Source organism: Astatotilapia calliptera, chromosome 12 (genome assembly GCF_964374335.1).
Source record: "Astatotilapia calliptera chromosome 12, fAstCal68.1, whole genome shotgun sequence".
Classification (NCBI taxonomy): domain Eukaryota; kingdom Metazoa; phylum Chordata; class Actinopteri; order Cichliformes; family Cichlidae; genus Astatotilapia; species Astatotilapia calliptera.
In genome coordinates this window covers 16953743-16981126 of record NC_137433.1, presented here as the reverse complement: position 1 = coordinate 16981126, position 27384 = coordinate 16953743, and the positions used below count along the sequence as shown (strand labels likewise).

At 40.0% G+C, this 27384-nt stretch overlaps 1 protein-coding gene across 4 annotated transcripts in view; it reads right to left on the bottom strand.

Annotated features, from left to right (window-relative positions):
- trpm3 (transient receptor potential cation channel, subfamily M, member 3) overlaps positions 1–27384 on the bottom strand; it is a 124459-nt gene that overhangs the window by 13582 nt on the left and 83493 nt on the right. For 2 of the 4 annotated variants that reach the window (XM_026187097.2, XM_080287499.1), the window contains exons 9-17: positions 19580–19652; positions 14592–14692; positions 14185–14319; positions 14050–14100; positions 9160–9300; positions 7320–7349; positions 5684–5976; positions 4386–4614; positions 1678–1881 (exon numbers count right to left, since the gene is read on the bottom strand). In XM_026187097.2, coding sequence (XP_026042882.1) covers positions 1678–1881; positions 4386–4614; positions 5684–5976; positions 7320–7349; positions 9160–9300; positions 14050–14100; positions 14185–14319; positions 14592–14692; positions 19580–19652 — 1257 coding nt within the window. The remainder of the gene's footprint in view (positions 1–1677; positions 1882–4385; positions 4615–5683; positions 5977–7319; positions 7350–9159; positions 9301–14049; positions 14101–14184; positions 14320–14591; positions 14693–19579; positions 19653–27384) is intronic. The other 2 variants (XM_026187102.2, XM_026187105.2) reach the window with 1 other exon arrangement.

The window sequence follows — 27384 nt, the reverse complement described above, 5'->3', positions numbered from 1 at the left end:
CAGACCTCTGAGAGGAATTGTATTCTAAGTCAACAAGTGTAACAGACCTGGGCAACGTTTAAAGTTTTAAAGCTGGTCTAAATGGTTCAAATATGCAATGAGGAGTCGGTGTACATCCCAGGGCGTTGAATAGGTAGACTCGTCATAAAAACCACCTCTATGAAATTAGAAGAAAAGGAGCACTTTTAGTAAGAACTAGAGGATTTCTATTTTGTTTTATGCCCCAAATATGTGAAACATATAGAGCTAAAGTTTTCTCCAAGGCACACACAGACAGGGCCTTCAGGATGAACAAATTCAGACGCCAGTGTGTAAATCACACCATGCCTTAACTGCACTAAACATGCATTTTAGCTATCAGACAGGCTTTTACATCCATTACAGTGTGTTCTATGCCAAGCATCTGATCATCATATCACGAAAATACAATCTCCCTCTGTGGTGTAGCAGTCCGTGTATATATGTATGAATCTTTGTGTGATTCATAAGTAAGTGACGCTGCATTTGTGCAGTCAGAAGCCAGGGCAACAGGAAGGGGCTCTTTACAAGTACATTCTCTAGCAGCGGGGAATCTTTGTTTAACGCCAGAGTGCCTCAAGGACTGCAAGTGTAAAAAAAAGACCCGTTTCGTGAATGTTTGCACTGGCTTGCTGGCTTGCTCAATGCAAGATGGAAAATATGCACAGTGGTGCTGGAAGGCATTCAACTTCAGTTCAGCCGCTTCACGCGACAGCCACGGATTCAGTTTGTGCATTGAAATTGATTTTCAAATTCCAGTCTTCATTCGAACACACAAGCTGGATCCTGGCATCGTCGCTAGAACTGACCTGGACTGAAATGGAGCGAGTTCTAATTCTTCGGTACTTTTTGTGTCTATGCAGATGGACCAACTCTTCTGCTGTGAGCTGGGAGAAGGTGCTCAGACTTTGCATGATTTAAGCTCTGCAGCAGCAGGCGGACATGGTTATATAATGCAAAAGCCTGGGCCTCCCATGCTCAGCAGCTGCCATGCTGAGTGGTATGCTGCAGCAAGCCATCACTGATGGTAGAGAGTGAGGGGAAGCAATTGGCTAGCATACAGTACTGTACCTCAATCAGACCTGAGCTTGAAGAAAAAGGGAAAAAGAGAGAAAGAACCAGAGAGGGAGAGAAAGAGCGAGGGGGAAAGAGGGAGGGAGAGATTTGCAGGAAAAAAGATAGAAAGCAAAAGTAATAAAGAAGCAAAGAGAGAGCTGGGCTGAGAATGAGAGAGAAGGGAAGGGGGTGGGTGAGAGAGAAACAGAGGAGAAGATAGACGGAAAGAGAAAGATACACGAGGGAACCCACAAGCGGCGACAGACTGAGACGCTACAACTCCACAATCATGTCTTTGCTGAGACGATGAGAAACAGAAAGGCCAATTTGGCAGGAAGTGTCCAGTTGGCCAGAATAGGGAAACAAATATGTGTGCGTGGAGAACTGTGTGCATATATCCGTGTCTGAGTGTGTGTAGCGTCATCTCATTGTGGACAGCACCGACATTGTTTAAAAACTTGCCCACAAGAGATATTTACAAAAGGAAACAGTGTCAGGGTTGGGTGCAGTTTTAAGATCGAACAAAGCGTGTGTGTTTGTGTGTGCATAGTCTGAATATGTGTATCGATTCTGACTATGCAGGGCTGAGGTGGGTTCTCTCACCACGGAGTTGTACTGCGTCTCACAGTAAGATCTTACTGTGAACTCCATGTCTTCCTCCTCCTTCTCCTTCACTGGTTTTTCAGGCTCCTCCTCCTCCTTTTCCTGCAGGTAGGCCTCCTGATCCTGGGGCATGTAGGACATCTCGTCCTTGTTCTTGAATTCCAGACTCAGGATCGATGGTGGGAGCAGCAGCCCTAATATTACCTGTGTGATCAAATGAGGGAGACAGGAAGTGGATGTGGAAGGAAGAGCTGGAAGTGACAAATCACAGAGTGTTATGCTATAGCACTAATTTCATGAGAGGCGCCATGGAAATTAGGACACAAAGACTCTGGAGCAAAAAAACCTTCAAAATCGCTCTATTTTACACATGTGAACCTCACATAATAAAGCATTTGCTCTCACGAACACCTCCCAATCCTGTCCTGACCTGCTTTTAGCTGAATGACAAAGCTGTGGTATTTACAACAGCTAGTCTAACGGTGGAGGTCAATTATAAAGGCATTAGACAAGGACATGCAGCAAGAATCCCGTGCTGCCAAGATGGATGACGGGGACACACGCATCTCGAGCGGCTATTAAAAAAAATGGCAGCTGTGCTGTAAACACTTCAGCAGCTAATAGGCAAGCAAGAGCAAGTCAAACGTGATCACAGTGGGAAGTAAAGAATAAGAGAAAAAGATGAAAATCAGGGTAATGAGTTATCTTTTTGTTAAGAGTGAATTTTTATTTTTTGTTTGTTTCGTCATAAATATGTTAAGGGCTAAGATTAAAAACGGATTCAATAATTTACCAAAATAGCTGTCAGTAAAGTTAGATGGTTAGATGAGTAGCATGGATTAAATATAGAATATGAAAAGGATCACAGTAAAGCAGGTAGTATCCCCGATTTTATGAGGGTGTTTAAGGCAACCGCACCATTACTTACTGATGTATAAGGTAAGTAAGTAAAGTCTGTTTCTATAGCATGTTTAAAACCAAAGTGCTTCACAGTAAAAAAGAAAAAGAAAGCAGTGTACAGCTTACAGTCCACTGAAATCTTTCCAGTTTCCAGTTGTGATATAAATACATTCAAAAGCTGTGCACACGGATGATTATGACAACATTTTTAACAATGATACTCTCCGTATTTCACAAACTCCTTGATGCATCTCGGTTTGTTTGTTTTTTCCACTTTTTCTTCTGTCTTACTGCTCCAGTGAGTTTGCCTTAGTAGGGCTCTCTCTATCTCTCTTTTGCGCTCTCTCTCTCTCGCTCTCCTGCAAAGGCCAAATCACACTTAAAGCACTTGCAGTATCCTCTCGCTCTGAGATGCTAGAAAGCCGGACCCATCACTCCCCTCGCTCGGTGTATGAATGAGTGTGATCTCAGCCTCAGCAAATCCCAGTGCAACTCTTCAGCATAAATAAGTCTAACCTCTGAACTGAGCAGCTCCCTGCCTATCACTCTACCACCAGATGTCTTGGAGACCCACATGAGCAAATATTGCTCTAATCTTAACCACCAGTCTTAACTAAAAGCTTTTCCTTGACTTAAAAGGGGTGTTCACCGCACGAGCGTCAATGTAAAATACATTGCACTCTGTTTCAAGGGGGTTTTTTTTGTGACTAAATTAAGGTCAGTTCTCCCGTCCCCTCTGACCTAAAAAGATGGCTTTGAAGGCTTATACTAATTAAGTTGTGGCAGAAGTTCAGCCAGCAGTCCGGCACTGATCACACTGATAGTGTCGAGCTTATTATTGTCCAATAAACCTCTTTTCTCTGGATGGCCATTCCTCCCACCATCACAAGCAACCTTGACTGGGTTGATCTTTAAGTACAGTACATCATTTCACCTACATAAACTCACCTTAAGATGTTAATCTGCTATGAAATAGTGTCGCTGGTCACCCTGGAAGACCAAAGTGACTGAGAACACGAACATTTGATATTACATAATTTTCTGGTATTAACCAATCCAGGTGTAGGTTCAGATTTGTCCATCTGATAAGTAATAGTAATAGTAAGTCTTTGCTAAACTGAGAGGCAGGTGTGGATAGCGTACGCTTTTTACCGCCAGTGGTGACCTGCCTACTCCTCACAGTCCAGCATGCACTCTAAATCCTGAACAATGACTCATCATAGCCCCTTCAGGTGTTCCTCATTTGACCTTTTTAATTCCCCGTGAACAGAACTTTCTGGATTAGGTTAATTTTTCACTCGTATGGTTCAGGCCAATTGTATGTAGTGAGGATAAACATGCACACAGCGTGCACGAGATGAAACAAGGACATAACTACATTATTGTATATTATGTCCTCATTATAGACTTCCTCCACTTCCACTTGCACACATCTTCTGCAGCCTATAACTCATAAGAGATAGTCAAGAGTTTAAAAAATCTCTGAAGCATGACCAAGCTACGTACAGATTATCCATCTTATAGCTGAAAAATATGCATGCCAGCACTCTGACAGACAAGCTACATCATGGAAATACTGCTTTTAAATTACTTGAAAGTTACGGTATATTTATATTTTATGTGCTATGCTGACTACAGGTAGGTTTTACTTCTTATGCAGGTGTATCACCTACAGAGTAACTGATAGGTATCTCGTTACTTTACAGGCAGTCTGAGGGGATACAACCATGACTCTTTTACACTAGAGAAGGACATTGCTTTTAAATGCACAGACTCTTCTACCCAACCATCTACCCGACGCGTACTACCTTCAGCCCTGAGTTCTTGCGCATGCGCAGGCGCCCCATCCACATGTCGGTCAGCAGCATCTGACTGCAGGTGTGAGCGATGAAATCTCTATGTTTGGCTGCTACAGCCAGCTGCAGGCAGGTGGCATTGCTCCAGTTCTTCAGCTCGTATGTCAGCAGCTTCATGGCCATCTGCTCATCCTGTTTATAGGACTGGTCTAGGAGCTCCACAGCCAGCTGGCCAAACTCTCTGGGAAAATATATAAAGTATGTATACAAGCACACTGAGTCATGAATCAAGACAGCAATATACTTTGCCTAAAAGTGAAAATGTTATTCAACTGGTCATAACACTGCTGGCCACCTGGCCCCAAGTCTGAGGGTATTATTATGGCATAAAACACATGTACAAACATAAAAACTGTGCGGTGTGAATTGGTTACAAGGTGAATGTTTAGATGACTTACAAGGATAATATTAAATGCAACATATCTTTGATAAATGAAAGAAATATGATGTGGCCAACACAAATACATGCAGAAACACAACAGTTTTCTCAGATGTTCAAAGCAACATCTGTACCAGTACCATCGCTTATATCAAATTTTTAATTGGGTTCCAAAATCCTACACAATACTTTTCTCATACTTTCATTTCAGGACATTAATTTTTTACAGCATCACATTCAATTATGAACAAATTTTTTTTATTTTATATATATATATATATATATATATATATATCAGCATTAGTGGCTTCACATACAATGGATGGATAAAAAATGTTTGGTTCATAATTGAATATTATCCTGAATATGACGCAGAATATGATACAAACTCACTCAGGAATCCAAATATTGTTTGGACAATTAACTCCAAATATGTCAATTACAAGGTTATCTTTTCAAATGTGTGTGTTCATCTCAGGCATTACCTCAATCTCACATGCCCATCCTTAACTAATGGTGATGCATGTTATTAGATCTTTTTATGTGCGTCACTTACATCCCATGAGAGCTAGTCTGAAACAGGTCAGTTTGTATGAGGGAAGGCATGTGTGTATGTACATCCACCTACATATACTGATGTATGAGGTAGACGCTCCTGTCTAGACTCTTAGCTCAGCGTTAACATTAATCATTTACAGCATGTTTCCATGTTTTCCAGCTCTTCTAAGTACTACAATATACATTATTTATATATAAAACTATACTTGAATATCCTGTTTAAACCGAATAAGCTGGCAGAGGGAGGGAACGATAAAGAGTGAGCCAGACGGAGAGAGATTGGGATAACATGAAAATATATCATGTCACCCACCGAGAGTTGTGGTTTAGTTCCTGGGAAATGTCATCCACCATGTCGTTCTCAGATGCTTCGTGTGCCATGGCCTTACAAAGCTTACATGCCACCAAGGCTTTGGCCATGGCCTCTTCACCATGCTGCCAAAAGAACAGCGCCATCTTCTGACGTTTCATGAGCACAGCCCACACCATCAGCTCGTGGAAGGGGAAAGGGAAGTGGTTGATTTCTGGGTCGTCCAAATCGATGTCTACCTCTTCCTCTCGTTTACGTGTCGTCTTCTGACGACCTCTTCGGATTGGCATGTCATCCTAGTGGGGAAACAGAAGCATCTGTATAAAAGTATTTCTTAGGGATTTTTCAGATCTTTTCTGTATAGAAGGAAAACATTATGCATATATGTGGTTTGGATTGTAAATACTGATCACAAGTGTCAGCCAAGAAATTTGAAAGTTTTACATGATGTAAACCTCTGAAGAACACTTTGGTTCGACTGCATCTAGACGCCTAAACTGATCTTCTATAAATGCTTGGGAAGTTATATTTTGAAGAGACAAGCTAGAGCACAATGTGCCAAATACTAAACAATCTAGATAACGCAGAGCGGGTATGGGCTCATGTACATCTCCGCATGATTTTAAACATAATTTAACTTCTTTATAATATAGTTTCAGTTCAATTAATAGTAAAAAACCTTACAAGAGGTAAATTTATTGGCTTTTCACCAAGTTGGCTCTCTGTCTCTGGAGACATAGCTGCTGCCAGTCAGTCATTAAATGACATAATTTCACATTTAGACTGTTGAAAACAGCTAAATCCATTTGAAAAATAACTTTCAGTGCAAGAGATCAGCTGGACATAAAAGATTGCAGAGCAGTAAAATATTCAGCAATTACAGATAGTGACAAATATCTGGTATAAGCTAGCAAATTTCAGTGATATTCAGAAATGAAATTATCGCAATGCTTGAAATGATTGCAAGTATTACAAAAGAAACCCTTCAGGGTTCACAGCTGTCACCCTTTAACAGCAGTATTTCTGACATACATACTGGCTAGATGATAAATAGGCTTTGTGAAGATAGAAAGGTAATGGCGTGGCAAAAACAACAGAGAACACACACCGACACATGGGGGATAAATTCACAACATACAGAAAAACAAAGGAATGTTTGTTCCATGCGTATAAATACCTCCGAGGAACAGTGCTTTGTGAAGCTTTAAGAAATTATACCACACACCACATGAATCTGATCAGGTCATCCATAGCTTATTCAGCTGAATACAGCAGGACTGCTTTGAAATGCACTGCAAGATATATATGCATTTAAACTGTCTGGAGCATGAGTCTCCAGCTTTTTAAAAAGTCCATAAATCTGAGAAAAAGCTGTAAACCAAAATGACTTTGTTTTGTTTTATTGGCTGTTTGTGTGAAAAGCACTCAGCTGACTCAGAAATGTATAAAACTAACCAGCAAAATAGATTAAATATACATCTAGAGCTTCCCTTCATCTACTGAGAGGCACACGGCACACATGAGCACACTTATTTAGATGAGTAAACTGTAGATCAGTTAAGTGAAGAGGCTTGAGAGATAAGGGTTAGGAACAGTGAAGGAATGACTAAATAACAACCATGATTGGATCAAGACTCACCTCCATCCCCAGCAGTTTCAGAGCCTTGGGCTAGAAATGAAAAAGAAACATTAACACACAGCGAGACCTTGTTGAATGTATTTTATAGCACACTTTACTTTTTATGCACAAGACTTACAGGCCAAGAAGATCCTTTAAACAGAGTAAATCACTGACTTTTATTTGCATGCTTCAAAATGGAACTGATACTTAGGGATGGCACTTTGTGCTCATTTGAGTGACTGTATATATGGCAATAATATCTAATCCTTTTCTGCTTGCATGTATTAAATGAATTTATATTTGTAGATCTGGTACAGTACTGTGTATCTGCATTAAAGCAGGGCATGTATGAATTATGTATTCATGAGCCATCATCTGAGTTGGTAAAAAATAACCCAAATCTCTTGTGGGGATTCTGATATCTACATCTATTTCAAGACTTTGTTCTTCCTTAACATGTGTTTATGTGTGCATGCACATAACTATGTGGCTGTGCATTCACTTGGTCTAGAAAATCCCAGTTAAAGTGGAGGTGACTCTGTCTTTCTTTGTCTCTCATTTTGCCTCCTTGCTCTGTCTCTCCTGTTTCTTACCTCAAACGTTATCTGTGCCTTTCCAGCTGCTTTGTGGCTACCATGCAGTCTTGTACAGTAAGATAAACAGATGCACAAAGGTTCACATACACACTTGCACACAACGCTCACAATCACACGACTGAATGTGCAAATACCAAAGTGCATCATTAAGTATTGTGTTTTATACAGTTATGCATGTTTACATTTTCCTCACAAGTGTGCAGGTTTTCGAGGCAGAATGAGAAAACAGAATGTGAAATGTATATAATGTGCAACATGTGCAGCAGTATAAAACACAACCATCAAACAAAGCACGATTTCAGAGATCACTTTGTCACTTTGGTTGTGTGTACTAATCACCAAGAAAACTTGCTGGTGGGGTTGTAATGAACTGTGTGCAGTTTGATGATGATGACGGCGCATAATGAAGAGCAACTGCTACACAAAGATGATTTGTTGCATTAGGCTTATGATAGGGCATGCAATGTTCCTACGTTACTTGATGTGTAAATGAATAACAGGGGAAGCAATGCTCATATATTTAACCTGTGCTGATCAACAGCACCCTGACACACAAATAAAAGCTAAATTTGTGTAAGTATGTGCATATTAACTAAATTCTTCTCAGTTGAAACCCAAAATTAATCCCTTAAACATATTGGTGCCTTTTTCTGATTTCAGGCAATTACACTTACATAAGTAATTATGCACTTAGATATATTTAGATAGCACCAAATCACAGGCTTGGTGACACTGGGAAGGAAAAACTCCCTTCTAACAGAAAGAAGTCTCCATTTTTGTTTATTTTTTTCATGTTGTAACTCTGGTTTTTGTGATAAATTCAAAAAGTGCAGCATAAATGTTGGACTCAGTCATTTTTATTCCTACCTATTTTTCTGCTGTACTTTCAGACTAATATTTTTCTGGAATTGGTATTGATAAAAAACAAAATTACTAAAAACCGCTCCCATCTTTTTGTCCAAAAAAAGTCACGTGTCTCACTGACCTCCCACTGCAGATCTCCTTTTCTGCCATTTGTCAGGTAAAAATCATCAAAACTTGCATCTAAAAGTTAATTAATTACCATCCGCAAAGCGCAGCTGACCTTTAGACTCTCTGATAAATATGTTAGTATAAGAAATATATTATTATCCACTTATCCTTATGAGGACACGTTTGATAATGAGGCTCATTTAGCTGGTGCTGCTCCTTGGATTAATGACAGTAGATCTGAAATTGATTAAACACTAAGAGGATAATTCAGGTGAGACTCATTCACTCACCCTCTTGGGTCCGAAGAGGTTATGGTATAGAGTTCGGAACCTCTTCCTGGTGTAGTTACACCGATATGCCCCGCCCATGAGGTATTCAATGACCAGTCCAATGTCAATGAGGCTGATCCGGTAGTCCGGGGGCAGGTTTCCCTAAAAACCAAACAGGGTTAACAGGCAACGACCCACACCGACTGATTAACACAGGAAGGGAAACAAGAGTACAAAACAAAATCACACAGCCATATACACTCACTGCACAAAATCCATATCAAACTGTTTTTGGCTATGAAAGAAAACTTGATTATCTGATTCACCTTGAAGTAGATCCAACTGAACCCTGGATACTCTTGCTTGGAAAGAACACATAATGTCAGTGAATAAACGGCATGATAAGCAAGAGCAGGAGAAATGAGATACACAGAAACTCTCGGGCAAGATCTCTCTTCCAGTCTCTTTAATAAATTGTTGTCTCAACCAGACTGTTGTTCTGTTTGGCTTTTGATATTTACACGGGTCTTGTTTTCCATGTAGAAACGTGAAACAGTTTTATCAATACTGTAAGCAAAAAAATGAAAAAATGAAGTTGTTTTTAAAAAAAGGATCACAGTTTCAGGGATCCCATTACTCTTTCTACAATGTGACACGATAAAGCCCCAAAGTGCAAGTCTTTTATATTCAATAGAGGAGCTGAAAATGAGGAGAGAATTAAATCTCAGGTGCAGCGTGAATTAGAGAGTGTAATTTCTGAGGACAATTACAAAGCATGTAAAAAAAAAAAAAGTGAATGATTTGTCATAATTTGCATTTAGGCATGTAATGAGATCTTCACAGTGAGGTTCAATGCAGTCTCGAGGAGAAGAAAGGAGAAGGAAAGTATAAATGACTCATTAGCCTGGAAGAGAGTGGAAAGATAGACGGACAGCTATTAACATGGAAGGTGAGACTCACTATTGAAACAGAAGCACCTTCACATGTGGACTATAACCATGTCGACACTCGCTATTCCTCCTCATGCCCTCAACATCAACCCTGCAGCAATTACCCTGGCAGCCACTGCTCCTTTGAGACAGCAGTTACCTGTCGTGACTGTTCTTCAATCAGATGTGGTATCCTAGAAATCCACTGTGTGCTACCCATCACTGTTTCATGGATGAAAATAAGTATATCCACTAGAAACTGTTGACTTTTTTAGCACTTGTAAATAAGAAAGCATTTGATTCTAAAATGTGGTTTCTTTATCTTTTCTAACATTTAATTGCTAACAATTACTTGATATTCTTCTGTGGTAAAAGTAAGTACAAAAAACCCAACACAAAAGACTTAAATAGGATTAACCTCTGTGTGCTCAAGGGAATTTGTAAATTTAAAGGCACAAATCTTTCCATTTTCTTGCAGTCACCATTTCAAATTTCACCCACAATTTGTTTTTGATGCAATTCAAATCTGAGCCCAGAGAACATTACTCCAAAAATCTTTAACCTTTAAATGCATCCCATGATTCTGAACCGCTTAAGTTCAAGTAATAGTTTTCTAAATGAGTTCATCAGTCTTTTACATTGCTGTGGAAGAATTCAGCCCCATTCTTCTTCTGTCACAGTTCATGTGACAAAATATTTGGAGGCGGCTAACTGAGACTGCTCACTGCCTAAATTTACTGAGGCTGCCCAGTTGAACGATTTCATTCAAACTATTTAGAGACCTTTTTATGTCCCTTGTTAGACTTGTAGGTATTTACAGGACTCTGGACTGGACTCTGCTAGTGCATCTCAAAAAATGAGAGTATTGTGAAAAACTTTTTTTTCATTGTAATTTAATTCAAACAGGTAAACTTTCATGTAAATGTAAAGTAAATTATTTCAAGTCAGATGCTAAGTGCTGCTGGAAAATGAAAAGTAATAAGCATTTCCATGAAGATGGAAATCTCCTGGTAGATGGCTGTGTTGACTTTGGACTTGATAAAACACAATCCACCGACAACAACCAACAACCGCAGATGATCCCAAATCATCACAGACTGCAGAAACTTCACACTGGACTTCAGACAGCTTGGATTCTGTGCCTCTCTTCAGACTCCTTGACCTTGATCTCTAAATCTAATACAAAATTTACTTTCATCTAAAAAAAAAAAGAACTTTGCACTTCTGAGCAACCGTCCAGTTCTGTTTTTCTCCTTGGGCCAGGTAAGAGACTTCTAATTTTGTCTCTTGTTCAGGAGTGGGTTGATATTAGAAATGTAACAGTTGAAAACCTTTTCCTAAAAACATCTGCGCGTGGTGCTCTTGATGCACTGATACCAGCCTCTGTCCAGTCCTTGTGAAGCTTTCCCAAGTTGTTGAACTGACTTTTCTCGACAGTCTTCTCATTTCTGTTTTTGTTAACTTTCCCTTTCCAGGCAACTCTTCATTAATGTGCTTTGCTACAGCACTCTGCAAACAGGCAGCCTTTTCTGAGGCTTACCCTCCTTGTGGAAAGTTATCTGGACAACTGCCAAGTCAGCAGGCGTTTTCTGTATTTATACTGTTTGAATAGTGATTTGCTCAAATTTGAAATTAAATATTTTAATTTGTATTTTCACGAGCTATGAGCCATAATAGGAAAATAAAAACAAACTTTTTCACACTATGATAAGTTTTTGAGATGCACTAGCATGTTGTTTGTTTGACTTTATCACCTTTACCTGAAGACAAATTTTCAAAGAGGATCAATGATGTTGGAAAAGTCATGGCATGTACTTTAAAAAAAAAAAAAAAAAACTTCAATAATAATTGTTCTCCACTCTCTTACACTAATAAATGAATGTGCAGTATATACACATGTACCAGCAAGTAGCTGTTGATCTCTCCTGTAATTGGTGTTAAAGGTCAAGCTAATAGCTTCTATGAATGCACTCTGAGCTCTTACAGAACAGTTCTTAATATTCTTGTGTAGTTAGCTTTGAGTCCTAGCGGACTTACTAATGATTAACTGAAACTTTTAAAACTTGCCTCTAACATTTACGGCTCTAGTTTAAACCAGGTGCTTTGACAAAGGTACCTTTTGCCCAAACCATGTGAACCTCTCTGATGATAATTGTAAAGACATTGGTGAAATATATACTGTGCTGTGTACTGGAGCCACATTTCTTACCCTTCTTAGCTATCTCCTGAGCTCTCAGTTTGTAAATAGCAAAGCAAACTGAGGGTAAAAAGCACACTGCTACTACATTAGGATGCCTTCCCAACCCCTGTTTGAAAAGCAACACTAAAGCCACAACCTGTACATAAAGCTACAATGTTCATTTACTCTGCTATTCATTTGATTATTTACTAGGTGTAGTACAGAAACCCATTTCTATGACGATCGCTTTTCTTGATCTGCAGACTGAACTTGAATACAGCCTGCATTCACCCATAGCGCTGATATTAGCAAAATACCTGCAATTTAAATCTAATTAATAGCCATTAAATGCCAGCGGTAAAGCCTAACAGTCTTCAAAGACCAATGAAAAAGAAAGGAAGCAGCTATGACATGAAGATCTAAATTTAAATCTAATTAGCACCATACCATGATAGAACAGTGACACACAAACACTCAGCAACACTATTGCAATTACACACAGCTCTGCAGAAAGGAGATGGTAACGTTATGCCATGCACTACAGTGTATGTTTTGCACATTGGTGAAATGGTGCAGTGAGATGGCAGTTACTGTACGCTGCGTGTTCCTGCTTTCTACACCAGCATGAGATCGAAGTTTGTGCAAAGATAGGGGAAGAAGTAAAGGAGGGGAGATTACAGACACTTTCAGAGGCGCATGTGGCGTCACTGCAATTAGTAACACTATAATTAATGAGCATGTCTCCATGCTAATGGTAATGGTTGTTGACCTCTCTATCATCTCTCAAAACTATAATATGTGCTGAATGTAAAATATATGCTGTCACCTTTTATCATGAGCAATTTTAAGGCACCATAGAAGTTTGTTTTTTGTTTGTTTTTTTTTTTGGGGGGGGGGGGGGGGTTAAGCTTTTTTTTGCTATCTAATATATAGTAAACATTTAAAAACAAACAAAAAAGATTTTACATTGGTTTCAGAGGAAAAGAAAAAAAAAACCTTGTGTAGGCTATGACATGCCAGAGCTTTTTCTGTCATTTTACACATTTTTTCCTTACAATTTAAGCCCGAAGTCATGCAGTGACATTTTTTAATGTACTGAAGCACATTTCTGTATCATGTACAAAAACTGAGACGTGCTGCTGAAATTACACTTCTTTTTCCTATATTAAAATATCTCACAGATTAAATGTGCAGTTACACTTCTTCACATGTGGCCCACAATGTAAAATGAGTTTGACACCCCTTATTTAAATGTTATAAATGTTTTTCTATCACCCCCCGTAAGCTCTCTGAATCACCTTGTGTCTCAACTATCACTATTCAAGAAATCACGTTACAGGCCATTTAAAATACAAGTTAAAACTAAAACAAACTGTGGGACTACTAAGCTCTTCAGCCTTGCAGCATTTCCATTGTGGTCTCACTTTGCTCAGTATTGCTCCGAGTTCTGCGGATAAAACAATATTTAATACATGTAGTGTTTGTTTACCGTGGTGGTGTGTGCCTTTGATAAAGAAAGGAGTAAACTGAGGAATCATGAGAGGGATGAGAGTCGTGCACAGCACTACACAGCCACTGCAGCCCGCAACTCCAGCTGAAAAAGAAAAGCCGGCCGGCATCTATTTGCAGTTTACAGCAACTAGTGCAAAATGTAGATATATACGGAGTGATGCAAACAGCATAACAACACACACCACAAAAAAAGCAACTGCAACTCTATGGAGTCAAACTTGTCTTCTTTAATATACCACATTCCCATACTGAACAGCAACAGAGCTACTGGGACGGCAGTGATGGTCATACCTTTTTGACATCTCTGACGAGGTGGTACAGCGTGTTTGATGGTCCATGGCGCTGTTGAAAGAAAGAAAAAAGTAACAGAATGAGGTTTTGTTTTTTTTTTAAAGCGTGTTTTCAACACTTTATGCTTGTCATTACCGTGTTATAGAGCTCCTCCAGCCTGGAAAGAGTGAGGAAACGGTGCATGCTGACTCCATTTTCAATCAGTAGCTTGACAAAGTCAACTCTGTCCAGAACTAAGGCATCCAGCATCGCCTGCTCCAGGGAACCAACCTAGGACATACACAGTATACAGTGATATCACATCCTATACACAAGAACTGCATCAAGTATTTCTTCTCATGTAAACAACTTTGAGCATCATGAGCTATTATTGTTATAATTATTAGAGCAGTATTAGCATTAAGTTCAAATTCAACTACTGTGAAACTCAGAGTTGAGACGTCAGTGCGAATAAATCAGGTTCAAACATCCTGTGAATATAAATAATAACACAGTATGTATACATCACATATATTCTGGCTTATACTGTATCTGCTTCTTACAGGCCACTGCTGTCCGTAGATGAAGATCTGACTCCGTGCAATGTCCACTCTGTTCCACGCCAAAGCCAAACTCAGCTGATCTGGGGCTGAAGCATTAGCACCTGGTATGGATTGTTACACATACAAGTTTTTCTTTAGGAGAAACACAGCTATAAAATATAAGTATATATTCTAGTATGTCCTCACTGCCACATCTATATCTTTGATCAATATATCAACATTAATATGTCAGAGTCAACCAAAAGAAATAATTTTTTATGATTATTCTAAATGGACATTGTGTTGATTTATTACTCTGCAGAATTTGTATATTTGTAAAGTGCTGCAGTGGGACTGCCAAGGTTAACGCTCATGAATTATTTTGCTGAAGTGCTTGGCTAAACTGCAAAATGTTATTGTGACAAGACAAAGGTTTGGTCTACTTGAAGCTCTTTTGAAAAGTGTTGTGCCTTTGCTGCGCTTGTCGTCTGTAAAACAGAAGAACCCGTCTTTACTCACTGATATAAGCATTTCTTTAACACTCTACCTCATCCCTGCAGAAAATGTGGAATACACATTTTTCCTTTGATTTCTGTGTCCAAAAACATTTACAGTACTCTGATCCTTCACTTCGATCCTCCAGAAAACATATCAGTAACATAACTAGAAGCCAAAGTAAAGAAACTCCAATGTATACAAATGCAAGATTAAAATGATAATAATAATAACAAAAGAGTGTGAGTGGATTAAATTGAGTGTAATGCTGGGTGGAACAAAATACCTTGTTTACAAGATTTGTGTAAATCTGTTGAGCTATTTTTCTCTAAATGGTGACTGTGACTGAAATTAATATCATAATGAAATTGCACTGTGGTTCGAATGTATTCATGGACCCCTGTCATTTCCTTTTTCTCTCCCCTCTTGTTTTCTGTCGTCTAATACTGTATTTTGGAATTAACTCAGTTTTTCAAGGTTGCATAAAACAAAAGCACTTACAGCATTTGAAGTGACTAGACAGTCAGTCCATGAGAGATATTAGTTTTTGTCGTTGTACCTGTTTGTACCAACACATCTCAGCAAATGCTGACTAATGAGACGTAATTCAAGATCACAGCCTGCTGTTCCCAACAATACGTAGTGCAAACAGAGAAAAACAAGAAAAACACAAAGGAAGAAATTGATTTTTTTAGCCTTCTGACAAATCAACTGTAAGTTAAAGCACAATAATATCCCCGGTTTGACAAGATGGTGTGATTTTTATTAAGAATCCCAATATCATCACTTTACAGCCTGCTCTCTCTGACTTCAAGGCTTGTGCTGCATCACTAGAGCTTAATGGAGTGAGTTCTGACCGAGTCCCACTGATAATAAGCAGTGCCCACTAATAGGAGTTTTAGGGGATATGTGTATATATTAAAAGGAAAGGAGGTCCTGCTTTATCAAAGGCCTGCGACTTCATTCTCTCTGCCTGCAGGGTTGGACTGAAGTCAACTGACTTTATGTACCCAATCTTTAGGATATTGACTACCCCAGACAGCAGGCCATCAATTACTCCCACCTCACCACACTTGCACCATCTGTGTGTAGTTGCTGTTTCCTCTCTGCGAGGTCTCCTTCCACTTTTCTTAATCTTTCTATCGTTCTTACAGAGGCTTGCGCTCACCCCTTAAATTCTCTTTCTTCGATTCTTGCTCAGTTCGCTCCACTCTGTGCATTCCTGACTGTGATGTTTTGTTTTTTTGTTGAGCCCCAGGCAGTGGCTTAGTTCCTTGGCGAAGGAGTCTAATCCAGTGTTTTAAAAAGCTCTCAGGCAGGATGTGACCGATTTCATTTTACACTAAAAGCCTTGAACACATCTCATTCATGCAGCTGCAGAATGAGAATTGCATCTGAAATGGCCCCCGTGCTGTTGACCATAAGACAATTTTGCCCCTAACTCATTTTTAATTTTTCTAATTTCTTTTTAATTATGTTCTTTTTGCTATTTTGCCTTATTGCTCTTTGATTTCACATTCTTCCTTCACTTATTCACAAAAGCTTCTCTAACAATGTGAATAGACATGAATAGCAGATCTCATTAAACACAATAACCTTATGTATATATAGAAAAGGTAACAGAATGGGAGAAAAAGAGTTTGGAATGAAGATAATTAATGGATGGGCCAAAGAAATTATTCATCATGACTGCAAGCTACTCTTTTGCACTTTTTCCTTGTCTGTGGACTGGCATGTTCCTCTAGGGAACAATTCCTGAGACAGCCAATCATATGTGTTGAATTTCTAAGCACTCCCACAGGAATCACTGATCCTTGGCATGCAGGCATGATGTCTGTACTTCTAGTCTCTAGTGTGTGTGTGTATGTGAGTGTGTGACAGGAAGAGAAAATGCATGCAATCTCCTGTGAGCATAGAAGAAGCAACAGAAACCACAATCAATACAACCTACTGAACAACCAATTGAGCAAATGGATCCATGGATCCCCTCTCTCTCCCACTCGTGTGTGTGTGTGGTTTACTTTGGTAATTTTTCATTATTATTAACAAATGTATAGGAATTTGTTACAGAACAGCTCGAATATGAGCCTTTTTACAAGTGTACGCACATGAACCAAAGCATTATGTCCACTCACAGTCAATGTATTGGATCTAGGAGAATGGGAAGACTGAGCATTTTTTTTTCCAAGTTCCAAATTTTTGTGCCCAGACAACTGTTCAGAGCATCTCAAAAATAGCAGTACTTGTGAATCATTCATGGCCAGTATTAATGAATACTTACAAACAGTGATTTGGAGAGGAACAAACCATTAAACAGGAAAGGGCTGTTGTGGGATATACCCTAAAAATGTAAACTTCTCCGTGCCAGAGCTACTTTAGAAGTCTTGTAGTCCATAACTCAGTGGGTGTGAAGTGTTTTACTGTCACAGCAAAGACCAACAGCATATGACGCAGGGCTAGTGATAATGGTTTGTTCTTCAGTGTTTCTTTGTGCATATTTCAGTGTCAGTCCTCATGTTGTCGTGCTGATTAAATAGAATGCGTTGCAGTGTGATAAATGGAGGAGGAAACAACAAGGATATGAGCCTTTAAATCACTATTAGTTTGTCTCTGAGGAGCAATTTATGAGATATTTTATAAGGTGATCTGACGTGCAGTCCCAGAGTACTCAGTGGTTCTCCTTTAAAAGAGAGTTTAAACTCCTCGTGGTCCAAATCTTTTGGCCATGACAGCAGCCCTTGAACGGCCATGCCACATAAGGTTCTGTACATGTGTAAATATAAGATATTTTACAACATGAGCTGTGCTTAGATGATATATGGCTTTCACAAAGAACTTTTTTACCTCATGAAAATGTATTTCATAAGTGCAACTTAAATGCAAATATATTCTTCAAAGAAAATGCCACAAAAGACAGGGCACTTACCGGGGACTGGCAGTGTCATCCTGGAATTACTTGTCTCTGGCCACAGAGGTAATGAGCAGCTGTGTTTGCGCTAATTGATGATTTTACAGGTGTTATTTTTATCTCAGGTTTTTAATTAGCATACAAAATGAGAAAGCTGAGCTCACTGTAAGCCTGCCTGTAATGGCTTTAATACTGTAGCTGTTGGGAAACTAGAGCTGCAACCCCTTTGTGTTTAAGTAATTACTTAAACAATTAGACACCTAAATATACACTCACCACTCACTTTGTTAGTTACACCTTGGTAGCATTAGATTGGACCACCTTTTGCTTTCAGGACTGACTTAAAATACTCCTGGAAATACTCCTCAGAGATTTTGGTCCATATTGACATGATAGCATAGTTGCTACAGATTTGCTGGCTGCACATCCATGATGTGAATCTTCCATTTCACCAGATCCCAAAGATGCTCTATTGGATTTAGATCTGGTGACTGTGGAGGCCATTTGGATACACTGAACTCATTGTCATGTTCAAGAAAAAAGTTTGAGGCGATTTGAGCTTTGTGACGTGTCATCATGCTGAAAGCACCCATCAGAAGATGCTTTATACTGCATGTGGTCATAAAGGGATGGGCATTTTCGGCAACAATACTTAGGCGGCTTGTGCCATTTAAACCATGCTCAGCTGGTACAAGGGGCACCAAGCAAGCCAAGAAAATACCCCCACACTATTATGCCAGCACCAGCAGACTGATCCATTGATAAAAGGCAGGAAGGCTCAATGCTTTCATGCTGTTTACGTCAAATTCTGACTCTACTATCAGAATGTTTTGGCAGAAATCTAGACTCAACATAACAGGCAAAGTTTGTCATATCTATAGACCAATTCTGGGGTAACTGTTGATGCTCTGAGCTGACAGGAGTGGCACCTGTTCTTCTGCTTCTGGAAAACCATCTGCTACCAGATTTGATGTGTCTTACGTTTTAAAGTGTTCTTCTGTATATGTTGGCTGTATAATCACTATGTGATTTATTGTTGGCTTCCAATCAGCTTGAAGCAGTCTGTCCATTCTGCTCTGAGCTCTGGGATCAACAGGGAATTTTCACCCAGAGAAATTCAGCTCACCAGATATTTTCGCACAGTTCTCTGAAAATTCTAGAGATGGATTTACGGGAAAATCGCAATGGATCCCAGTTTTTGAAATACTCAGTCCAGCCCGTCTCTTTCCGACAACCATGACTCAAAGTCACTTAAATGTTAAACCTTTGTTTCCTGTTATGATGCTCAGGCTGAACTTCAGCAGGTCGTCTTGACTCTGTCTACACACCTAAAAGCATTGCGTTGCTGCCATGTGACTGGCTGATGAGATCAGACAGATTTCTCTGTGTTTTATTCCAGAGCTATGAGGTGTAACCACAGAAACCTGTGTGATTTGAGCAACTAACTGGAACAGTGTATGAGGAAGGAACGCTTTCTGAAACAGTCATCTTCCCTTCATGTAAAGAAACTGCCAAATAACAACATTTGAGGAGTGAAATTGAAGTCACTCACTGTGGACTCATGCTTCAACAAACACCAAACACACACACGTACCAACATACTCACCTTTGAGTAACGCAGTGAGAATGGCAAGGTCAATGTCTTGATGACCCTCCGATCCCATCCGGAAAACTGTTATCTGTGAGACAATGACCAGACAATGACACACACACACACACACAGAAGAAAGTCAAGGAGACAGAAAAGCGAGAGCGTCTGGGAGTGAGGTGAGGTTGTTCCTGTGAAAGCAAAGCAGCTTTAGTTTTGAGTCATGTGATTCTTGTTGGAGCAAATGTCTTAATGTATGCTCATAGCATATAAAGAAAGTAATATAGCTACATCGTGTGTGCTCTTATTTGCTGGATTAAACTGCTTCACTAAAAACACTTCTGCTGAAGTGCTTGGTGGAGGAAAAGGGGAGAGCTGACGAAATCCTCTCATGTACTGTACGGTAGTCCCCCTCTCTCTTGGCTCTTATAGAGAGAACTCCACAAGCAGCCTGTTCACTGGAAAGAGGGAATGAAGGGATTTGCTGAGGAGGCAACTGAGGAGAACGAGTAAAAACACAAAAGGGAGGAGGTTCAAATGAATAAGAACTGCAGGTTTTCTCCCCTAACACAGTTCATTCTGGTCTTTTTTTCCGCTGTGTCGTACACTTTTCGGATTAGGCTTAAAGGGAATATTTTACTCACTGCCCAGTTTAGATCTTTATTTGCTGCATATTTTATATCATGTGTGAGAATGAACAAATGGTGCGATGGATGCGAGCTAAAGTCAGCTGAGAGGGTAATTTGAGAAATGCTGTGGGTTTTCTTGATTTTTTTAAAATTCAGAAATAGCAACAGCGCACACGTAATGGCGTTAGCGTGTGGGCCCACGTGCTCATATGTGTGCATGTGTGAAAGGCACCTTGTGGGAGCATGAGAGAATCCGTGTTCTGAATGCTTGATGAGCTATTCCTCTAATCCCTTACAACCAGCCATCCATCTCCTCCCACCTCCCTCCCCGCAGCACATCTTCTTTCCCATCTACACCCCCACCCCAAATGCCTTCATTTCGTGGAGCTCCAGGAATCCGCAGTCTTTGCTGCTGCTGTTGCCGCTGCATCCCTTGGGCAATGCTGCAATGTTGTAGGCTAACCCTCCTCTTTATCCCTCTATATCTCGTTCCCGCTTTCACACTAAGTGAACACAAGTAATTCAAGTCCACATTGATATTTTACATTATCTGTTTATATTGGCTCTTTGCTCATTTGAACAAAAACTAATTGCTAATAAGGGTAGCTTTTAGGTGCGTGCATGCTCATGTGCATGTGGTGGTCATGTGCCCATCTAATCATGGGGTCTTTCCGGAGGTGAAATAGAAGTGTAATGAGATGTAAAGGTATCGATTGAGATCTTCTTGATACCAGTGAGTCGCTGGTGCAGAGCGTAATTTCATTAGCTTCCTGGAGTTACAGTGCACCTGTGTGCATTTTCATAGTGTGGCCAGTGGCTTGAGCATCATTTGCCACAATGCCAGACTCATTGCCTGCACTCTAATAGACACTGACAACACATTTAGGGAGCCATCTGTAGATCCCATGTTAAAGTCTTTCCAAGTGTGCGTGCATGACTATGAGTTTAAGAGACTGATTAGTCTCATCTGTGCTCCTGTGTAGAGGCTTGAAAAAGTCAAATGGCGTATGTGAAATGTGTGACCTTCTGACAACATGATTTACAGAAAGAACTGCTCATACTGACAAAAGGGAAAGAATATCTGAAGGCAGAGAGGGCAGCTAGCTCTACAGCTGTTAAGGGTGTGTTTGGGTGCGTGTCTAATTTCAACCAATCTGGCTTTTTGTCCATTATACCCTGTAGTTATCATTAGTGGGTTGAAGAATTCCCCTACAATCACTCCCTGACACACACACACACATGACTCTTGGTCAAATTCCTTCAGGACTACAATGAAAGATAATGTGGTAGATGAACGATGATTATAGCTTCTGCTCTCTCTTCCACCCAGCATCTTTTTGTCAATCACTAATCTTACAGCAGCCTCTCACTGGCATGCTGCCCCTTCATCCTTTGCCCACTGCCTCATCCCTCGCCACTCCCTCCAATTACATCCCCAAGGTGACCCCGTGCATATGAGCTACCTGCTATGGCTGGGAAACTGCTGCTCAGAAGCTGAGCTACATATCCTCTGAGACAATGCAAGGCTGCTTTAATCTCAGCAATCCCACAGAGAGTCATCAATAAATGTGAGCGAAAGTAAACAGGCAGCTTTTCCTTTTTCTCACCTCATACACTGAAAGACGCTCTTGAGTACTTACTGGGAGCAAACAACTTTAGCACAGTGGTAGACACAGTTTCAATATTTTTGCTCTTCCACTCAAGGCATAAATTCACCCATCTGTTGTGGATTCCAGCTGTCTTTTGACAAGAATAGAGGAACTAAGAAAAGACGCATTAATGACAAGAAGAGGGAGACAAGTGGAGGCAGGGATTGAGAGAAAAGGCGGCAGGAAAGAGGAAGCGTGCGTGAAGCAAATGGAAGCCAGAAGGAGCGAGATGTTGTGTTGGCAAATTGAAGATTGATATGTGAAATTAAAGAAGAACAGGCAGGATTCTTGCATCTTCAGAGGTGCTATGCTGCATACCCTGAGGATCAGAAAACAGCTCTTCATACTCCAGCGAGCTGAGCTGATTGCAAAACATTCATCTTCATTTAACAGGCAAAGATCCTGCTGACACTGGCCAAACACACAATCACGGGTTTCTGAATCGTCTTCTGCGGCTCATGCAATAACAATGGTAAAAGTTCAAGTCTGACAAAACTCTGCTAATGGTTTCATCTGGATGAATTTTAACCATAAATTATTTACATGTATATTTCTTTCTTTCTGGGAGAAACCATAAACCAATAGCTTTCAGTACAGCGAGAAACAGAGGAACGAGGGAAATAAGTTTCTCTACTCATGAAATTTTAAACTGATAAACTGCCCTGCTGATAATGAACCAAGGAATTGTCTCCCTCTGTTTGTGCCTCAAACTCTCTGCGTACCTCATTTCCCATTTGCTATATAGCCAAACCATTTCCCCCCCTGCCTCATCCCTCCCTACATCCCCTCCTCTTTCCCTCCATCTGTCCCTACCATGTTCCCTCCCACTTGCTCTCTCCCTCTCCCTCATGGTCTATTTAAGTCGCTCGTTTGCTCTCATTTTCCTCCTACTCTTTCTTAGTATCTCTTGTCAGGACTGTGGAGGAACATTGTGGGCTGGTGGTTCCTCCTCAATATTTAATCCGAATTAAAGAAACAGAGATGGTTTTACTTTTATTTATACAAAGCTTGGACATACTCTGAGAGCCAAGTGGGCTGGGGTGTGTGTGTGTGTGTGTGTGTGTGGGGGGGGGGGGGGGTGCAGTAATCACACCAATCACACAACATTAACCCAACTGACACAGTCAGTGTCTAGTCCCATCATCCCGTTACAATGCAATGATCTGCTGGGAATCCCAGGGTTCTGCCATTCATGTGGATGTTACTGTGGGATGTGATGTCCAAAGCACTGTTGGTTCACCTAGACTTCATAAGGCAGGTGGTTTTAATGTTCATCTGATAGAGAATTTAATATAATACATAAGAAAATAATGACACTGATGATAAAAAGATTAATGATACAGAACAGCAATAATAAGTAAAAAATATGTAGTTGGCAGTTTAATATAAACTCTTTTTTGTGCTTCAGCCTTAAATCTCTTCTGGTTGGTGCCATGAAAGCAAGAAACACCACTTTATGGGTGGCTCAGCACTATGTCCTGTCATGTGTTCATGTCACTAAAGTCACAGGTGTGAGATATTTATCATCAACCAAGATCAACAACAGAAAAAAAAATGCATAAATAAACAATTAAAGCATTTGATGTATTTCCCACATTTAAGTGCCCTTAAGAGCTATTTTGCAGTTATTTATGGTTATGCTACAGTTTCTCTCAGAGCTTACCAGCTCTACTATTACTGCAGAGTGCTACATGCAGGACAGGGAGGAAGAGAAAACGGGTGATAGCGGTTATAACTGATGAGCATTTGTTAGCTTGATATAAATGCCTGAAAGGCTTCCTAATTCATCTGAAATGCTGGACAGATGTTGACCAATCCCAAATGTCTCTAAGTCTTATAGGAAATAAGTCCCCCAGAAAACCACCCAGCAGACAGGCCTGACCCTCATTTTATTTCAAAGGCAGAGATTAATTCTGTCCAGTTATTCTGTCCAGAATAATGACATTTTAAAAAGCCTGTGGGTTGTAAAGCACTAACAGCAGTGTGAGTTACAATAAAGATAAATTTGGGAAGTCTGAGGTGAATCCTTTCATGCAACTACGCTGCAGTGATATATATTAAGGACCCCCCACCTATCTAAATCTTGTTCTTCACCAAGACACGTTAAAAAGTGAGATATGGCTTGACGTCTGTCAATGCATTTATTATGCACTCACCAGCAAACTTCATTAGCTACACCTGTTCAACTGCTCATTAATGCTAATAGCTAATCAGCCAATGCCAGCAGTTTAATGCATGTAGACATATAGATATAGTCAAAATAACCTGCTGAAGTTCAAACTCAGGTTTGGAATGGGAAGAATGATGATTTAAGTGACTTTGAACATGGTATGGTTGTTAGTGCAAGATAGGCTGGCCTGAGTGTTTCAGAAACTGCTGATCTACTGGGATTTTCCCACACCTCCATCTCTAGGGTTTACAGACAAGGGTGTGAGAAAGAGAAAATATCCAGTGAGCAGATGTTCTCTGAGCAAAACTGACATGTTGATCAGAGGTCAGAGATAATGGCCAGACTGCTTTGACCTGATAGGAAGTCAAGGATCACTCAAAGATCACTTGCAACAACCAAGGTATGCAGAATCGGAATGCACAAGTGAAGAAGGGCCCACAGTAGCAGAAGACCACACATGTGCCACTCCTGTCAGTTAAGAACAGGAAATGGAAACAGGAAACACGAAACCAGGGATCCACCCTGCCTTGTATAGATCACACAGATGCTGGTGGCCTGAGGGTATGGGGGATATTTTCTCAGCATACGTTTGGCTTCTTAGTACCAACTGAGCTTTGTTCAAACACCACAGTCAGCCTGAGTGTTGTTGCTGACCACATGCATCCCTTTATGGCCAAAGTGTACCTTTCTGATGGCTACTTCTAGCATTATGAGGTGCCATGCTATAAGGCCCAAAAAACTTTAAACTGGTCTCTTGAACATGATAGTGAGTTCACTGCATTCAAATGGCTTCTACATATCCCACATCTGCAGCAACAGTGAGATGCCATCATCTCAACGTGGACCAGAAAGTCCACTTTCGAGTTGAGTCCATGCTGAGGCGTCCTCCCAGCAGATTGTTGAATCTATGTCATGAAGATTTAAAACAGGTCTGAAAGCAAAAGCGTATCCAACCCAATACAAACAAGACGCAACTAAAGGAAGTGGCTGGTGAGTGTATGCAATAAATTTCATGTGAGAGTAATTTACATCTAACTCAAAAGGTGCATATTAGTCACCGATTAACTTTACCCCTAAACTACCTTGTCTTCATTCCAGCGTGGCAAAAAATGTCTTGAAAAAGTGTGTACTTTAGGCCCTCTTCATGCAGTGTAAAAAACATTAAGTGCAATAAACAAAAGAAAGCCAACAAGAAAATGACTGAAGCACAAACTGTCCACATAAATAAACCAACATGCTGGAAATAAGGTAAAGCAAAATAAGACACAGCCTTTCTTTGGTCTTCCTGTTTCTCTTCACTAGACCTCTTCAGTACACACACACACAGCCAGTCACCTGCGGTCTAGATCTTTTCTACTTGGGTGTCTCTGCCACAGAGTCAAAAATCAAAGCAAAGGCCTTCTGACAGAGAGCCATATAGACTCACAATTGTTCTTTGTCTTTCTCTTCCACACTTGCCCCTTTCAGACCAGTGCAAAGACTCAGGATTAACTCGCTACTGCTTCGGATATGACGACAAGCTTGTTGTGTGATCTGACTACTCCCGTGGGTGTTGGATACTACCTAATTCTATGGGTGCTGAATAATCACCGTAATACCACATTATATTATACTTAGTGCACTTGGTAAATAGTAATTGTAATAGTTTGTGGTTCTGCAGAGTTCACATACAGACAGATCTTTAAGGAGAGATGTACCACAGCTTTCTATCTTTCTATCGTTATCAAGTGAGTGGTTTTTGTGCAGTTTGCATATGGCTAGAAAAGAAAATTTGAGTTTCAAATATTTCCTTAGAAAAGTGAACGGTTTCTATCACATTTCAAGCCTGCTTACAGAACAAATACCTGGGTGTGCATCATCAGAAGTTAGTGGGGGTGGTTTCTTCTTATGTAGCTGCTCTTGGAAAAACCTGGATCCTTCTAATGGTTGTCAAAACACCTTTTTATTGATATATACTGAGGTGTCAAAACTCATTATTAAAGGTACAATAAAGTTAAGAGTTTTCAGTCTATACTCAAAGCATCACATAAGAAGCAGGTTAGTGGAAAAGCTGGATGTATAGCTGGAGGTATATTACTGAGCTGCAGATCGGTTGTGTTTGGCAGAGCTCAAAACACACAACACAATAATTATACTGTATTTGTAAAACACATGGTGAAGAAAAGCCCGGAGAGCTAAAAATACACTTTAGGTTAGTGGTTACAGCAAGTGAACGTGAACTATTACGATGTCTTTATAGGCAGCTGGGCAGAAATAGGGAAGCATCTGTTCTGTCATATACTCGTGAAGAAAGCAGCTGAAAAATGCAGCCTGAAATGTATTCTACAGAGACATGCTGTGAGCGCGAGTGGAGGGGAAGCTCATGTGATGCCTATTAGTTTGGCAAGTTAGGAGGGTGGTAAAATCATCACAGTAAGAGAAACAGAAAGGTAATAGGCAGCAGAGAGATAACCATATCCATTTCTCTCCTTTCAAAAAAACACCTTTGATACTCTCTGTATGGCAGATGGGCTACAAAAACGACACTTTTATGAGAGATGCAGAAATTGCTGGGAAATACAAAAGTCAACTTTTTAAATCAAACTTTTATGTCCTTAATAAATGTTGAATTGCACTGTTAAGATTACAAGCCAAGGATGATTATGTCTTTCGGTTTAGTTTTTTCTTCCATTAAGCCTAAAGATGCATCAGTTACACACACAGGTTTACACAGAAGGTTTATTACCCCTGCATCTGATGACGACCAATTGGTTGCATTTCAAATTGTGTTTTATATATTTTTGTCCAGATATCATCAAACTCATTAAAGCTCAAGTTGGATAAAAGTGAACCAAAATAAATGTTTATTTATGGGTTCTTAAGTTCAGAGAGTGAAACAAGTAAAAAAAAAAAGAATTCTCCTGGACTTGCCCCAAGCCAACAAGCAGGAAACAAAAATCTATAACTTAGATCTTGTGTAGGGTCTCTTTCCTAATCTTCCTTTTATTAGCTCATAAATATTTTCTATCTAAGTGACACAGAGAAACTTATGGATGTGTGTATATCAAACAGGACTGGAATGTTCTGCTAAACCCAAATGCTGTTATAACTTGACTGCAGGTGATTCAGAAACTCTGCAGTCAAGTGTTTAAAGACAGAACACTTTAAGACCTTACTTTGGTTGCCTGTCAGTTTCTGTATTATTTTAAAATTCTTTAACTTGGTTTAAAGAAATTCGTGGAATTGCTTCAGTATTTATGGCTCGTATACTTAGTCTGAAGCAGTATGACTCTTAATGTCCTCTGGCACAAGTCCTTCAGTTGTTCCAAAGTGCAGAAGAAAAACCTTCAGCGAGACAGCTTTTAGCATATTTTTTTTTGCCCCAAGCCAGTGTGC